The following is a 17463-nucleotide window of genomic DNA, read 5'->3' on the forward strand; positions in this document are numbered from 1 at the left end:
TGCATTAATATTATTTTTATTTTTTTTTTTTTTTTTTTTTTATTAATTTTCTACTGCTTGCTCATCTTTTTCTAGTTCCTAAAGGTGAAGTTATTTCAGGTCTTTCTTTTTTTCTAATTTATGCATTCTCTGCAATAAGTTTCCCTCTAAGCACTGCTTTCACCGTATCCCATAAAATCTGACATTGTGTTTTCATTTTCATTTAATTCCATATTTTAAAATTCCTTTTGAGACTTTTTCTCTGATCCATGTGTTATTTAGAAATGTTGTTTAATCATGAAAGATGTGTGTTTTCTGACTTTCTGTTATTGATGTCTACTTTAATTCTGTTGTGGTCTTGAAGCACACTTTGTATGATTTCTGTTCTTTTATATTTGTTAGAGTATATTTTATGACCCAGAATATGGTCTATACTAGTGAATATTCCATGTGATCTTGAGAATAATGTATATTCTGCTATTGATAAATGAAGTATTTTATAAGTGTCAATTAAATACAATGAATGATGGTACTGTTCAATTAATTATGTCCTCATTGATTTTCTGTCTCCTGGATCTGTTGATTACTGATAGAGGTATATGGAAATCTCCAGCTATAATAGTGGACTTGTCTAGTTCTTCTTCCAGTTCTATCAGTTTTTCCACATGTATTTTGACACACTCTGTTGTTAGATGTATGCATATTAAGGATTGCTATGTCTTCTTGGAAAATCGGCCCTCTTATCATCATATAATGCCTGTCTTTATTCTTGATAATTTTCCTTACTCTGATGACTGCTTTGTCTGAGATTAATACAGCTACTCCAGCTTTCTTTTAATTAGTGTCAGTGTGGCATGTCCTTCTCCATCCCTTTTTTTAAAGAGTAGACTTATTTTTTTTGAACAGTTTAAGGTTCACAGCAAAATTGTACAGAAAGTACAGAGAGTTCTCATATACCCCTCTGCCTTAACTATTGACATCCCACATCTGAGTGATACATTGGTTACAACCAATAAAACTACACAGACACATCATTATCACCCAAAGTCTATAGTTTACATTAAGTGTTCACCTTTGGTGTTGTGCATTCTGTGGGTTTGGACAGTGTATAAGGACATGTATCTACCACCATAATGGTATCATACAAAATAGTTTCACTGACCTAACAATCCTCTGCACTCTGCCTGTTCATCCCTCTCTCCTCCCAACTGCTGGCAATAACTGATATTTTTTTTTTACTATTTCCATAGTTTTTTGTTTTCCAGAATGTCATATAGTTGGAACCAGCCTTTACTTTTAATTTATGTGTCTTTATATTTAAGCTGAGTTTCTTGTAGACAACATATACTTGGGTTTTCTTTTTCATTATTTTTGTCAGTTTCTTTTAATTGGTATATTTGGAATATTTATATTTAAAGTGGTTATTGATAAAGTGAATTAATATCTACCATATTCTTAACGATTTTGGTCTCCCCCTTTTTCTTCTGCCTTCTCTGGTTTTAATTGAGCATGTTTTTGGTATGATTCCATTTTCTCTCTCTTATATTATCTCTTAGCATTATCTAAGAATATCTTAGATAGTAAGATAATGTATCTCTTCCATTGTCTCTCTTAGCATGTCAACTGTACTGCTTTTTAAATTTTTTTTAGTGGTTGCCCTACAGTTTGAAATAAACATTTATAACTAAATACACTTTCAAATAATGTTATAATGCTGAAGGGTAGTGCAGGTGCCTGTTAACAAAGTATTCCCAGTTCTTTCTTTCCAAGACATATAACATTGCTACTGTTTATTTATTTCACTTATCATCCAATACATTGTTGCTGTTACTAGTTTGAACAAAAAGTTATCTTTCACTTTGTGTGTGTGTGTGTGTGTGTGTGTGTGTGTGTGTGTGTGGCCTGTGGGATTTTAGTTCCCCGACCAGGGATTTTTTTTATAATATGATTATGTTCTGTTTTTTATTTCTTATTTAGAGAATGTGATTTGTTCTTTTTTTAAATTAATTAATTAATTTTGGCTGCACTGGGTCTTTGTTACGGCACTCGGGCTTCTCTAGTTGCAGCACTTGAGTTCTAGAGCTCACGGGCTCAGTAGTTGTGGCACACGTGCTTATTGTGGTATGTGAGATCTTAGTTCCCCAACCAGGGATCAAACCCAGGCCCCCTGCATTTGGAGCAAAGAGTCCTAACCACTGGACTGCCAGAGAATTCCCAAAAAGTTATCTTTTAATTAAGAATAAGACAAATAAAAATTCTTACAATACTTATTCTTTCTCTAGCACTTTCTTCATGCAGATCTAAGTTTCTGACCTGTATCATTTTCCTTCTCTCTGAAGAACTTCTTTTAACATTTCTTGCAAGGCAGTTCTGCTGACAACACATTTCCTCTAGTGTCTTTTTGTTGTTTTTGTCTGAGAAAACCTTTATTTCTCTTTCATTTTTGAGATATAATTTCAGTGGATACAGAATTCTAGGTTGGTGGGTTTGTTTTTAACACATTATATGTTTCACTTCAGTCAGTTTTTGCTTGAACGGTTTCTGAAGAGAGGTCTGTTGTAATCTTTATTCTGTCCCTTATTAGCTGAAGTGTATTTTTCCCTCTGCTTCTCTCAAGAGTTTCTGTTTGTCTTTGGTTTGCTGCAGTTTATGTTATGTGTAGGTAGGTGTGGACTTTTTGGTATTTATTCTACTTAGTGTTCTCTGAGCAGCTGAGATCTGTGGTTTGGTATCTTTCATTAATTTTGAAAAAGTCTTAGCTATTATTATTAAATTCTCTTTGCTTATATGATCCATCTGTTCTTGTGTGTAGTCCTGATTTTTCCATTAGAGCCCTTAACATATTAATAAGTTATTTAAAAATCCTGGCCTCATAATTCCAAAATTGCTGCCATGTCTGACTCTGGTTCTGATCCTGCTTCATCTCAAGACTGTTTCATTTTGGGTTTTTGTTTGATTTTGTTTTGTTTTGCCTTTATCGTGTCTTGTAATTTTTGTTGAAACCTGGACATAATGTACTAAGTAATAGGAACTGGGGGTAAAAGGTCTTTAATGTGAGGTTTTGTTTACCTGGTAAGAATTAGGTCTTATTTACTGTCTCCTGAAGCTGCAGGTGTTAGAGGCTTCCATTTCTTCTGGTGTCTTTGCTTTTCTCTCCCTGTTTTCCTTGAGTTTCCCTAGAAACTCCTTGTTAAATGGAGTCTGTGTCTTGCAGTTCTCTTAGTTGTGATCTAGTGTTCTTATTACACAGGAGCCCTGTTGATTTTGTGAGGTATTGGGGAGGAGAAGCACTCTCTAGTCTCATGATTGTCTCCTGTGTTGTTGTTGGGCCAGAGTCCCTGGCCTGTGACCTTCAAGAGAGTTTCTTAGTGCGTGTGGAGGGGGGCTAGGCTGGAGTTGGTTGATTGCCCTGCCCCCAGGTCACATCATACTCAGTAAAGTAGTTTTCCTTGGGGGAAGGCTTTTGTTAAGGAGAACAGGATTCTGGGTATGTTTCAGAGTGGTTGCTTTCCCCTTCCTCAGCCCAAAGCATATGGGAGGAGCCCTCCATTCCTGATCTCCACCCATGACAACTGGTGGAGCTCCTGGAGATAAAACTAACGCAAGTGTGGGTGCCCTCCTCCCTCCCTGGTGGGGGCTCCAGGCGGTTTTATGTCTTCGCCTTGTCTCCAGTTGGCAGGACAGCTGTTTCTCTGGTGGGTCTAAGAAGAGTTGTTGGTATACAGGTTTTCAGTTTTCCTCTTATTTTAAGAGTGAGAATGACAACTCCCAAGCTGTTTGCATCTTAGAGCAGAAACCAGAAGTCCTCTCCTACTTTTTTAATTTATTAACTTTTGGGGATGAGTATGGATTTTATTGATTATCATGAAGCTAGTAGTCCTGTGGAAAAGCCACGGGTGTCTTTGTTTGTGCAGGTTGAAAGAGCAGAGCCTTGTGAAGGAGCTGCGGCCCCGGGATGTCCTGGAGAGCAGCAGTGACAGCGACGAGAAGGTCCCTGTGGCCAAGCCCTCCTCACTCTCCAAGCGGAAGCTGGAGCTCGAGGTGGAAACGGTGGAGAAGAAGAAGAAAGGGCGGCCTCGGAAGGACTCGCGGCTCATGCCCATGTCCCTGTCTGTGCAGGTGAGGCTGGCGGGCTAGTGCTGCCCCCGGCCCACCTCCTGAGCTCGGTGTGGGGGCCTGCATATGCCCTGGGGAGGAAGGGGGGCCCCGCATGCCTCATCGGTGTGGGGACAGCTGGCATGGACACGTATACCTCCAGAACTGCCCCGACCCACCCAGAGTCCTTGAGCCCCTCCCTGGGGTCAGCTGCCTTGTCTCTGCAGTAGGGGTCTCTGTAGCGTTCATCTGCCCTCACAGAGGGTGGAAACACCCAGGTAGTAGGCCCAGCCTCACCTCTGGTGACTCACCTTTACCTGGCACTGCCCTCCAGTGCCGGGCAGGGCTCAGGGACATCTCTGCTTTTGCAGTCCCCAGCTGCCCTGACCGCAGAGAAGGACGCCGTGTGTTTGTCTGTCCCAGCAGCTGCGCTGAAGCTGCCCATGCCGGGCCCCCAGAGAACCTTCACCCTGCAGGTGAGCAGACCTCTGCCTCCCTCCCTCCTGAGCCTGCACATTCTGTTTGTCTGCCTGCCCACCCCCACCCCCTGGGGGCTGTAAACCCTGAATTGTCACAGACTTGGGGCTGCTTTCAAGTGGCTCTCCATCACCTTCTGGGGGAAGTTGTGGCTGAGCAGAGCAGCCACCCAATCTTAACAAGAAGGCTGGCCTCTCCTCTGGGACCCCTCACTTCCCCAGCTCCCACGCCTCTCCTCCATGGCTTTACCCTCCATCTTCTGGGTGCTCAGCTCCTTCAAGACCTGTCCCAGGTGTTCCTTCTCCTGGAAGCCTCCTCGATCTCCACTCTTGGCCGTGGGCTCAGCCCATGGGACCGTGTGGCACTGGTCTGTCTCTTGACCAGCCTGCTGGCCTGTCCACTTCCCAGTGCCCAGCGTGGGGTCATCATCAGGGCCTTTCAAGGTCTCGAGTGGAATCTTCTAACTACGGGCTTGTTCAAAACACAGATCTACAGCAAGTAGTCCTTTATCCCCAGAGGCCCTCTGGCCGCTCAGCCCAGCACCCATACCAGGCCTTGCACACGGCGTCATCTCCCACCCTCTATACCTCAGCTCAGGTTCATGTCCTCAGGAAACCGTTTAGAACCCCACATGCAGGTGGGCTGCACGCTGCCCCAGCCTGGGCTGCATGCTGCCCCAGCCCAGGCTGCCCCTCAGGGCTGCCAGGGGGCAGGTGGACAGGTCCTTCTGGGTCTAAGGGTGGGGTCCCCTGGTTCTTCTTGCACAAATCCCCCTCCCAAACTCAGCCGGCCCCCCTCACCCCAGGGCCTTCCTTGCGGAGTGCTGTGTGGGGCTGTTCTCGGTTTCTGGGGGCCCAGCCCCCAGCCACAGCCGACCCTCCACCCCAGCTCACCCACTGTGTGGCCACACAAGTACGAACCGCTCACCTAGGTCCCACGTGGGGTATCTGCCTGTCTGCTCCCCAGACACAAAACACGAGGCTGAGCCCGTGTGGAGCTGGTGCTGAACTGCACACGTCTCCCCACGCTTTTCTGGCGACCCTCCTGTCAGTGACACTGGGCTCCAGTGTGCATGCCAAGGTGCACTGCCAAGGAGCTGGAGGGCCTAAGGGCTTTCCAGACCTTTCCTCCAAGTGCCGACACAGCCTCTGTTCTGGCCAAACCTGACAGTCTTTGAAGATCCTTCAGTTAGGAGTCAGGAGACCCATGTCCCCCCGAGCGGGCTGGGGTCCTTCTGTGCCGTATTCTCTTGGCCGGTTGCTTGCCTTCTCTGCATCCTCCCTTGTGAGAGGAGGTGGTGGGATCCGGAGGCTTCGAGGTCTTTAGCTGTGACACCAGTTCTCTGCTCCACTGCACAGAGGACAAGGTGGACACCAGCTCCTGGGACTTGCCCTGCCCTGGGGGCTGCACATTGGGACCTCTGGCCCCCTGTCCTGCCCTGTGACCACCCCCACCCCCAGCCTGCTGTTGGCTGGCAGCTCTGTTCCACCCTTGCGTGTCCTTCCCTCTGTCCATGGCCCACGTCTGAGGCCACTGCTGCTGAAAACGTTCTGTTTGCTTCTCTCCCCCAGGTGAGCTCCGACCCCTCTATGTACATCGAGGTGGAGAACGAGGTGACGGCCGTGGGGGGCATAAAGCTGAGCCGCCTGAAGTGCAGCCGGGAAGGGAAGGAGTGGGAGACGGTGCTCACCAGCCGGATCCTCACCGCTGCCGGCAGCTGGTAAGAGCAGGGGTCTCCACCCCACCGGCATTTAACGTAAAGCAAGACCCTGCACTGCGCTGTGGGGCACTGGGCTGTCCTGGGAGGTGGCCTGTCTGAGGGAGGCCTACACCTAGCCTCGCTCGGGACTGAGCTGGTGCCTGAATCATCCGAGTCCCTGGGGCACCCCATGAAGGTGGCACCATCACCCCCGTGTTACAGGAGAGGAAACTGAGTCCTGGAGGGTCACCTAAGCCCCCTGGGCGTTTTAGTCAGATTCCTGAAGTCTCCATTTCCAGGACGAGCTCTGCCTGCCTCTCTCTGACCTTGGCTGGCCTTTTCTCTGGACCCCAGGTTTTCATCCAAGGAAGTCAGCATGGACTTCTGACTGTCCTCAGAGTCCCAAGGCCAGCCCTTTCCAGATCTGCCCTTTTGGGGGAGACCTGAATTCGGTGGTCATTCACCCAGTGTCTTTCCACCACCCCTGGAGGTGGCCCCGCACATGCTCCATCTGGAAAGAGGACCCGGGGACGTATGGCCCCAGTCGGGATTGTGTGCTCAGTACCCCTACGAGGGTCTTACAAAGCTTTCAGCTTAGATTTGGTCGTTTTCATTAGGCCCGGAATCCTTTATCATGAGGCTGCATGTGAAACACTCTCACCAATGTCTGTGACCCTGGCCCTGAGCGAGCCAGGTGCTGGGCCTGGACGGAACCACCGTTCTGTTCCTCCCTCCGTCCCCTGGGGCTCCCCCTTCGTCCCTGGTCCCAAGGCAGTTGGCACGCCCCAGCTGGGGGCCAGGTGTGTCAGCACAGCCTCCCCATGTGACCTAGAGGCTGCTGGAGAGTCCGGCCAAGCGGCCAGCCAGGCCCCAGCCCAGCGTGCAGACCTGCCCCCGGCACCGCAGCTCCAGAGGTTCGGCATCCCTGGCAGCGGGCTTGCTGCAGGTGCGCCCTGACCACAGGGACGAGCAGACAGAACACAGGGACCCACGGCCTCTTCCTTGGCTGACCTCGCTGTGAGCTGGCTGCCCGTGTGGACCATAGGCGCCGGCTGGCGGCCCAGAAGTGATTTGGAGCAGGGTTCCAGTGGGCTGCTGGGCCGGACCTTGCTGTGCTGGCTGCACGCCTACTCCCACTGCCTGGGGTCTGAGGCTCTGGCCTCACTCTAGGCTTGCTCTCACCCCAGGAGACCCCACTAGGAAGGCAGAGCCTGCTTGTGCCAGGCAGAGCCAAGGGGCCTAGTGGGTGCTCAGAGGAGAGACACGAGACTGCGCCGATACACTCGTGGTGAAGCCTTCCTCGCTCAGGGAGCGACATGTCTCTCCCACCCCGGTCTCGAAGGCCTTCTGAGCACAGCTGGGCACCCCCTGTGAGAGATGCACCCTGTCGTCCCCACACTCCCCCCGGCCTGTCTGGGCAGAGGCCTCCCAGGGCCCCTCTGGCTGGTCTCAGCTACGAGTCTGTCGGCGGGGGGTGCTCTGCAGCTGCTCCCGAGCAGTGAGGTCTGCTTCCTGGCTCACTGTCAGGGCCGCTGTTCCTCGGGCATGTGCTCCCTGGGGGCAGTTCCGTGTGAACCCAGAAAAGCCTGAGCCACCACATGGGGGAGAGGACTCCATCTCCAGGCAGAGGTCTCCAGTAGGCACCATCAGCTCTGCCGCCCACCTGGCTCTGTCCCTGCATCTCGGGGCCACCAGAGCTCCCAGCCCCCCTGATGCCAGCCCCCTGCTCCCCCAGTGACGTGGTGTGTGTCGCCTGTGAAAAGCGGATGCTGTCCGTGTTCTCCACCTGTGGTCGACGCCTCCTCCCTCCCATCCTGCTGCCATCCCCGATCTCCACCCTGCACTGCACTGGCTCCTACGTCATGGCCCTCACCGCCACAGCCACGCTGTCCGTCTGGTGAGAGGCAGGGCGGGAGCGGCTATGCGGGTGCCCCTTGCTTCAGGGAGGGTTGCCCCCCACCCCCACCCCGGCACACAGGCCCTCGGGCCCGGCTGGAGGGTGAGCTGCTCCTCTCTCCCCCAGGGATGTGCACAGGCAGATAGTGGTGGTGAAGGAAGAGTCCCTACACTCCATCTTGGCAGGTGAGCCTGGCCGGGGGCCGCCCCATCCCTGGGTTGGGATTGGGGGCGGGCAGCTCAAGTCCAGGTCTGGCACAAAGGGCTCTGCTCAACTGAGATGGAGAGCAGGCTCTGGGGTCCCTTCTGCATGGCTAGAGCTGCGGGAGCCATGGCGCCCGCTGACGGGAATACGCTGGAACCCCTTCTTGGTGTCTCCCTAGGAAGTGACATGACGGTGTCACAGATCTTGCTGACGCAGCATGGAATCCCCGTGATGAACCTGTCGGACGGGAAGGCCTACTGCTTCAACCCATCACTGTCTGCGTGGTAAGCATGCCGCCCTGAGCCCTGCCCCACGGAGGGTCCATCTGAGCCAGAACCCAGCACAGCCAGCAAGGGCCCCGCCTGGCCCGCTTCTCCTAGGAGTCTGGCCAGAGTGGAGGCCACAGTGCAGCCCCCATCCCTGCCGGCCTCCTGCCTCTCTGCCCTCAGACCCGTGCACAGGGACGCTGTCCTTCCCCTCCACTGTTCCCCGGGGGTCACTTTGTCTGGAGCAGACATTTGAACTTTTATGGTTGTTGATGAGTAGTTCCAGCCTGGCCTCCGTAGGTGCCGTCAGCTTCATGGCAGCCTCATCCAGCCCTGCTGTTTTTGTAGCTTAGTCGGAGCCAAGGGACACTTCCGACTGGCTTGGTACATTAGTGGGGCTGCACTGTCACTCAGCACATGTGAGGTCTGTACCTTTGCTCTGTCCATTTTGGAGTCCTTTTCTATATTTGTAAAACCTCTTTTTTTTTTTTCTGCTGCGCTGCATGTCTCACGGATCTTAGTTCCCCAACTAGGGATCGAACCTGGGCCCCCTGCATAGGAAGCATGGAGTCCTAAGCAGGGAAGTACCTGTAAAACTTCTTTGTACATCAGAGATCTTAACCCAGAGTTAGGAAGGGTGTACCTCATGTACCAGCCAATCAGAAGTTTTCTCTTGCCTGCACCTTGCTCCTTCAGGCCCAAGTGTGCCACCATCCAGCCTGTCTCTGTTAAGGGTTGCCGGACACAAGTTTATCCTCAGACTGAGATCTCTTTCTTGAGTTAAAAAAAAAAAAAAAAGCAGCAACCCTCAAAATCCCCACTCCCTGCTCCTCCAAATTGGAAAATATCGTGTATTGTATGTGATTAGTATAATAGTGGAAACAAGCTGGTTATTTGAGAAGGGAAATGTGGACTCTGTAGGCACCAGGCTATTTTTAAATTGTGTGAAGGGTCCAGAGAATGTGAAGCGCTGACGCCTGGGATGCTGTGTGAGCTCTGGGAGGCTGGACGCTGGGAATCCTCAGCTGCTTCCGAGGGCCACAGCACATGGGCTCCCAGACAGACTAGCATTCCAGGCATACTCTCCCCCTGCCCCCAGGACCTAAGACCCAGGGCCAGAGTGTCTGAGTAAGGAGGCCCTACATGGGCATACAGGGACCTCGGCTCCCTCAGTGCCCCTCGCTGCCTGCCTCTGCTGGGCCTCCTGGTTTCCCTGAGTTCTGCTCCTGCCTTTGCCTCCCCAGGAACCTGGTTTCTGACAAGCAGGACTCCCTGGCCCAGTGTGCAGACTTCAGGAGCAGCCTGCCACCCCAGGACGCCATGCTGTGCTCGGGACCCTTAGCCATAGTCCAGGGCCGCGCCTCCACGTAGGTGACCCGGGTGCAGGGGAGGCATCCGGCTGGCTGTGTGGACGTGGTCCCTCCGAGGCCTGCCTTCTGACTGCCTGAGCCCAGCGGCACTCACAGGGCTGGGCTGGGGCTGCCGAGGGCTGGGAGCCACAGTGAGCACTGTCTCAGGGTGCAGGGTCACAGCTCTGTCACTTCAAGACCTGGGCGGCAGTCTGAGGGGCTGCGGGTCATGGATCCCCATGTTGGGCTGCACTTTGGGTGGGGGCCTGGGCTGCTGGCCTGTCCCCTCGGGGGCTAGATGGGAGGTGCAGAACAGCAGGACCTGGGGGCGGTTGGGCCACTGTGGAGTCTGATATCTGCCCCTCCCCACCCCAGCAGCTCGGGGAGGCAGGCAGCCCGGCTCTTCTCCGTGCCTCACATGGTACAGCAGGAGACCACCCTGGCCTACCTGGAGAGCCAGGTCGCCGCAGCGCTCACCCTGCGCTCCAGCCACGAGTACCGCCACTGGCTCCTCCTCTACGTGCGATACCTCGTGAACGAAGGTGAGCTTCCCGGTGGTCCTTCTGTCATCCCGGGCCCCACTCAGTCCCTGTCCCAACGGGACCCTCCCGAGGGCCCGAGTGTCAGGGCCCAGGTGCAGCAGCCTGGGCTCTGTCCTCCCTCCCGGCTTCCCATGGTCGCCCCCTGGGGCCCTGCCCTCCCGCTCCCAAGTCAGTGAGGTGGGCAGCTCAGCAGGTGTCCCTCCCCACCACGGGCTGAACCGAGCAGCCCCTGAGGCCACAAGGATTGGTGGCAGGAGGGTGTGGGGGCAGAGGACTCACAGACACAGGCTCAACTCCCCCTGACCTCGTTGCCCCCTCAGAGCATCGGTGGGCCTGTACCTCTCCTTCTCCTGCCTGGAAGGGCCAGCTTGCTGTCCAGCACCTCCCCTCGGCCCTCCAGCCCAGCTTTCCCCACCAGGGCTCTTACACCCATGTCCCCGTCCCAGGATCCCCCTCCTCGCCCCGCCCCGCTCCTCCTGTGGGTCAGCAGACAGCAGGGTGTTGGAAGACGTGACCTCCCACAGCCTCTTGACTCCCTGTGAGGCAGGCGTGGGCTCCGGCCTTGCCCAGCTTCCCTCCACTTGAGCTTGGCCTCCAGGGCCATGGCCTGGGGATGGCCCTCCCCAGTTCTCCCTGTGTCACCACACAGCCTGGGCCTGGTCACGGAGCCGGCACCCCCACACCCTCTCCTGCCTTTCTTGCTTTGCTTTCAACTCCTCCCCTGTTTTGTTCATGACTTAGAGAAAACAAATTAATTACGGAAAAGACAGAGAAAAACTTGCCCGACCTCTACGGGTATAACTCGCAGAATTCGCCCGTCATGTTGCCAGACCCCTCCCCCACAGATCCCAGGGATGAGTTCAGTATGGACTCATCCCACCCAGACTTAATAAACACTCGGTGTTCCTGCAACCTTGTGCCTCTGCCGGGCACTCAGGTCACGTGTGGCCTCACCCCCGTACCCCCGGAAAGCCTGCCTCCGGCTCCTCTCTGGTTTCCTCCATCCTGGGTTTCAATTCACTGGGGCTGCCCCTGTAGGGGACACCTCACCTCCACCACTTGCTTCTCTTTCTCCATCTTCACGCGCGTATGGCCCAGGGCCCGCACACGACTCCCCTACCCTCTCTGTCCCTCCTTCCTCCCCGCGGGGAGGAGGACTCGAGCTTCACAGGGACACCAGCTCTCCTCTAAGCATCCTCAGGTTCCACCCTCATCACTGGCTGATTTCCTCCATTCCCTGTGGCCTCGGCTGCCCCCGATTCTGCCTCCAGCGTGGCTGGCGCTCCCCCCGGCTGTGCCGTAGCCCCAACTCCTCCTCCGTCTCCTCCGCCCACATTCATTCCCAAGCCCATCTTCTCCCGAAGGACACCACCTGACCCTGCGCGTCTGCCCCCACCTCCTCTCCAGTAGGCCCCCTCAGCCCACTCCCCTCCTCCCACAGCCCCCACATTCTCCACCCCCTTGGGGGGTCTGTCCCAGAGCTTCCACGTCTCGTTTTCCCTGGCCCAGCACACAGCGGCCACTGCGTGTGTTTCCTGGGATTGGGGGGGGTGAGTCAGAGCCTCTCGCTATGGCCTCTGAGCGCTGAACTGAGACAAGGAGGCAACAAAGTGGGTGTTTGTTCTTTCTGCTTTGATGTACACAACAACTTAGCCTGTTCTTGACTTTATTTCTTTTTTTAATGTGTTCCTATTTCTGTTTTGTTTTGTTTTTTGTTTTCTGTAATTAGGGTTTGAATACCGACTCCGAGAAATATGCAAGGACTTACTGGGGCCTGTTCACTCCTCCACTGGAAGCCAATGGGAGTCAACAGTAGTGGTAAGTGCCACTTTCCTTTTTGCCACAAGAAATCTCTCCTGAAAAGTAAAGGTGGAAATTGAAAAGTAAGCCAAAGTGCTTTGAAATTCTTCCCTGTTACACTCTTCTAGCACACTGCGGGCATCAGAGAGAGGGCGAGTTGCCAGCCCACCCACCCTGGCAGGAGCCCTTGGCATCAGGGGCTGAGGGAGCATCCACTCAGCCACATGCCTGTGCTGGGAAAGCTGCCTGCCGGGGGCTGTGGATTTGTTAGTAGTGGGGCTCATAGTCCGGTCAGGTGGCAGACGTGAGCGAGTAAGCAGTTCAGTCAACAGAGCGATGACGGGTGTGCCTGGGAGAATGCGGCGGGGAGACCTCGGAAGAGGACTTTCAGGATGAAACCCCAGGACAGGAATGAGCCTGCTCCATGGAGACCGGGGAATGTGCTGGTAGAGGTGACAGAAGTGCAGAGGGCTTGGCCCATGGAGGCCACTGTGGTTGGAACATCATTGGCAGAGGAGAGGGTGTGACGTGAGTCCAGAGAGGGCAGGAGGTGGATCCCTGGGACCTTGTGAGGAGCTGGGGTTTAGTCTAGGCCAGTGGGAGCCGGCAGAGGAGTTGGCGCTGATGTAGCAGAGCAATCAGGACAAGGCAGACCTGGCAGTAGCTGAAGACAACTTGGATCCATGTGGCAGCCACAGAGAAGGGAGAGGAAGCAGATTCAAGATGTATTTTGGAGGCAAAACCTACAAGACTGGGCGGGTGGGTGGTTGGATGTGGAGCAGGTGAGAGAAAGAGAATAATGAACATAATGAAATTGCACAGATGAGACTGTGGCTCACACAAGTGGGTAGAGTGCATTGATCGACTTGGGCAAGGAACAGGTTGACGGGGAACTGGGGGCACGGTTCACTCCACTGCTTCACTCAGCCGTTGGGCAGCTGCCGGTGGAGCCCCACTCTGGCCAGGTGTAGCTCGGCAGCCGGCTGCAGCGAGCAAGGCTCAGGGGCCCCGCCTTCATGGGGACAGAGGCAGATTGGAGACAAATGAGCAAGTACATGTAATGTGTTGATGGGGATGGGTCCTGTGAACACCAGTGAATAGGGCAGGGGTGCGGAGTGCTGGTGGGGTGCTGTTTTACATCCAGTGATCGAGGAAGCGCTGACTGATTGATAGAGATCAGAGGAGGTAAGGGAGGAAGCCCCGCAGATATCTGGGGGAAGAACATCCAGGCAGAGGGAACAGTGAGGACAAAGGCCCTGAGGTATGAGGGCTCGAGTGTAAAAGGAGCAGCTGAGCAGAGGTGATGGGAGGGTAAAAGAGGTGAAAGATTGGAGGGTTAGTCCTGGGAGGACTCTGGAGGTCTTCGTGTGTACTTGGCCTCCATTTTTTATTTTGTTGCTGTAGATGTTAGTTTAGTTGGTTACTAGAATGCTAAATTCAAAATCAGTTCTCTTTAATCTTGAAGGTATTGTGCCACAGACTTTTAGCATTTGCTGCTGTTGCTAAAACTGCCACCAGTCCGATTTCCGTTGCTTTGTAAGTTCTTTCGGGATCCTGCCTTGGTGCTTTCAAGTCTCACAAAGCTCTCGGTCTATGTCTTTCATTCATTCTGTGGACTTTACTTAGAGGCTGTCTTTGGTTATAGCTTCCCTTTCATTTCCCTCATCAGAGAGATAGCATGTCCTCCCTTCTTAAAATCTGCTCCATCATTTTTTATAGTTCTAATTCTCCTTGAAATTTTCATTTTAGTCTTTTGAGCACAGTAAGCTTAGTTATTTTATTTTAAAATTGCATGTCTGATAGTCCTAGTATCAGGAGCCCTTGTGGGTCTGTCTCTATTGCCTATAAATGTTTCTACTGGTTCTCGTTCACATTATCTTATCTCCTCAAGTGCCTGGTTATTTTCAGCTGTCTGCTGGACATGGTATTTGAAAAGTTGCTTGTAGAAATGGCTTGAGCCTCAGGTGATGTGGCTTTTGCACAGGGCATTTTATTTGCTTTGGTGCCAGCTCTTAAGGCACCCGCTCTGCAGGGTCTCAACCCGGTCGGAATGGAGGTTTTCCGGGCTGCCTGGGGACTTCTCAGAGCTGGGCACTGGCTGGTGCCGGGGCTGGTTTCCTTCCAGTTTACCCTTATTCTAGGGTCGGGTCATCCCTTGGGGATACCAGCACAAAGAAGAGGTGGTTTACCAGGGACCCCCACTTTTCATGGGCCTTAGGCCCCTGCTTTGGTCCCCCGGGCTCTCAACTCTGACAGAAGCCCACTCAGCCTCTTCCTGATCAGTACATGTTCCCAAGGCCAAGGTATCCCTCTGAATTCCTGCCTTCCCCCACCCCGGCTCAGTCCTTCACCCCAGCACATTAGCTCCTGGAGTTCTGCTTCTGCTTAACCAGTTTTGTCCCCTGTCCTCAACAGGAAGGGTGTTCGCAATTACCTGCAGTAGTCGAGCTGTTTCCCAGCACACCTCACCTCTGGGGAAGCCTGACAGGCCATCTGCTTACGGGGTGGAGGAGCACGTGTCTGACAAAGCCCTACCCTTGGCCGGGTTGTGGGGCCTCACTCTGTGCCCAACTGCCACTCTGGGGGCCTGAGCCCAAGACGTTAGCCAGAGCTCTAGAGGTTCTCTGTATCAGCCTGAAGGTGGGCACTCTAGGCCAAGGTGGGGCAGGGAGCACAGGCAGGCCACCGGTTACCAGCCATGCACCCTCCTCTCCCCCTCCTTCCTGCTGTTCTTGCTGACCCCAAGCTTTGTCCAGGAGAGCCTGTGGCTCCCTTCCCAGGAGCACCATCAGTGCAATGCTACCTGCTTTTTACCTCCGCCAACTGCCTAAAACCACTGGTCTGCTCGGGGTCCCAATATCCATGACAAATGCTTTCAACTGCAGGTAAATGATACCCTGTCTAGTGGTGGCTGAAGTAGTTTTATTCTGTCCTCCAAAACAAGTCCTTTGGAGTTAAGTGGAGGTCTGTATCTCTGTGATTCTGTTGGCCTCTCCCTCATGTCATAAGATGGCTTTCATGTCCAATTGAAGGAAGGAAGACAGAAGGAAGCCAGTACCAGTAGCATCCACCCTCTTAAAAGGAAAGCCAGCCCATGCCTCACAGCAGGGGGCAGACCACTTGGGCACCCCCACTGGGAGGGAGGCCAGGAAGGCAAGCTGTGAAGAGTATGGCAGGGAAGTCTTGGAGCAGGTCTGGACAGAGCCAACTCCTGCTGTCTGCCACATCCCCTTCTGGCCTCAGCGCTCTTCTGAATTTATGCCTTTTTTTTTTTAATACATCTTTATTGGAGTATAATTGCTTCACAATACTGTGTTAGTTTGTGTTGTACAACAAAGTGAATCAGCTATATGTATACACATATCCCCATATCCCCTCCCTCTTGAGCCTCCCTCCCACCCTCCCGATCCCATCCCTCTAGGTGGTCACAAAGCACCAAACTGATCTCCCTGTGCTATGCCACTGCTTCCCACTAGCTATCTGTTTTACACTTGGTAGTGTGTATATGTCGATGCTAGTCTCACTTCGCCCCAGCTTCCCCTCCCCACCCTGTGTCCTCAAGTCCATTCTCTATGTCTGCATCTTTATTCCTGCCCTGTCACTACGTTCATCAGTACCATTTTTTTTTTTTTTAGATTCCATATATATGTGTTAGCGTACGGTATTTGTTTATCTCTTTCTGACTTACTTCACTCTGTAGGACAGACTCTAGGTCCATCCACCTCACTACAAATAACTCAATTTCATTTCTTTTTATGGCTGAGTAATATTCCATTGTATATATGTGCCACATCTTCTTTATCCATTCATCTGTCAGTGGGCATTTAGGTTGCTTCCATGTCCTGGCTATTGTAAATAGTGCTGCAAGGAACATTGTGGTACATGTCTCTTTTTGAATTATGGTTTTCTCAGGGTATGTGCCCACTAGTGGGATTGCGGGGTCATATGGAAGTTCTATGTTTAGTTTTTTAAGGAACCTCCATACTGTTCTCCATAGTAGCTGTATCAATTTACATTCCCACCAATGGTGCAGGAGGGTTCCCTTTTCACCATACCCTTTCCAGCATTTATTGTTTCTAGATTTTTTGATAATGGCCATTCTGACTGGCATTGAGGTGATACCTCATTGTAGTTTTGATTTGCATTTCACTAATAATTAAGTGATGTTGAGCACCTTTTCATGTGCCTCTTGGCCATCTGTATGTCTTCTCTGGTGAAATGTCTATTTAGGTCTTCCGTCCATTTTTTTTTTTTAATGTATTTTATTTTTGGCTGCATTGGGTCTTCATTGCTGCACACGGGCTTTCTGTAGTTGCGGTCATCGGGGGCTACTCTTTGTTGCAGTGTGCAGGCTTCTCAGTGTAGTGACTTCTCTCATTACAGAGCACAGGCTGTAGGCACATGGGCTTCAGTAATTGTAGCACATAGGCTCCGTAGTTGTGGCACACGGGCTTAGTTGCTCCTCAGCATGTAGGATCTTCCCGGACCAGGGCTCGAACCCGTGTCCCCTGCATTGGCAGGCGGATTCTTAACCACTGTGCCACCAGGGAAGCCCTTCTGCCCATTTTTTAATTGGGTTGTTTGTTTTTTTGATATTGAGCTCCTTACTGTCTCTTCATCTTGATATGGGGAGCAGAGGGGGTGAATTGAGTATGAGCCCTCTGCCTTCTTGTTGAGTTTCTTTGTGAACACTCTCATGGTGAGAATTGGCCATTCAAATGAAGCTGGTCCTCAGGATGGCTGGGAAATGGAGCTGGGGATGGAGCGTGCTGCCAACGAGCAATGCTGACTCTAGATTTAAGAGCCACTTGTATTTCCTGTTGAAATATGTTGGTGTCATTTGTTTTTCTTTTTGGTTTGTAGGAATTCTTTATATTTTGGGAAACTTTGTGATATGAGCTGCCAGCGCATCTCAGGGGACCCCCACAATCCAGGTCTCTTTCCCTCAAAGATCACGGCTCAGTGTGTACAGGAGGGAGACAGTAAGCAGGGGGCTGGGCACTAAGCAGCCGTCCTTCAGGTGCGTGCGTGGCTGCCGGCCTCTGAATCCCCAGCCGGACCCTGCTCTTGGGAAGCCTCCGTCTGCCAGGGTCTTCATTGTAGGACCTGTGACACTGACCTGAGAAGTGGTGATGAGCTGTGTCCAGGCTGGTGA

At 52.3% G+C, this 17463-nt stretch overlaps 1 protein-coding gene across 6 annotated transcripts in view; it reads left to right on the forward strand.

The window, feature by feature from the left end:
• HIRA (histone cell cycle regulator) overlaps positions 1-17463 on the forward strand; it is a 74057-nt gene that overhangs the window by 50767 nt on the left and 5827 nt on the right. For 5 of the 6 annotated variants that reach the window (XM_024763719.1, XM_024763722.1, XM_024763721.1 and 2 more), the window contains 9 exons: positions 3894-4098; positions 4446-4550; positions 6123-6271; positions 7986-8147; positions 8274-8332; positions 8530-8635; positions 9862-9984; positions 10342-10508; positions 12238-12326. In XM_024763719.1, coding sequence (XP_024619487.1) covers positions 3894-4098; positions 4446-4550; positions 6123-6271; positions 7986-8147; positions 8274-8332; positions 8530-8635; positions 9862-9984; positions 10342-10508; positions 12238-12326 — 1165 coding nt within the window. The remainder of the gene's footprint in view (positions 1-3893; positions 4099-4445; positions 4551-6122; positions 6272-7985; positions 8148-8273; positions 8333-8529; positions 8636-9861; positions 9985-10341; positions 10509-12237; positions 12327-17463) is intronic. The other variant, XM_024763720.1, reaches the window with a different exon arrangement.

The sequence above is a fragment of the Neophocaena asiaeorientalis genome, unplaced genomic scaffold (genome assembly GCF_003031525.2).
Source record: "Neophocaena asiaeorientalis asiaeorientalis breed wild unplaced genomic scaffold, Neophocaena_asiaeorientalis_V1.1 scaffold110, whole genome shotgun sequence".
Classification (NCBI taxonomy): domain Eukaryota; kingdom Metazoa; phylum Chordata; class Mammalia; order Artiodactyla; family Phocoenidae; genus Neophocaena; species Neophocaena asiaeorientalis.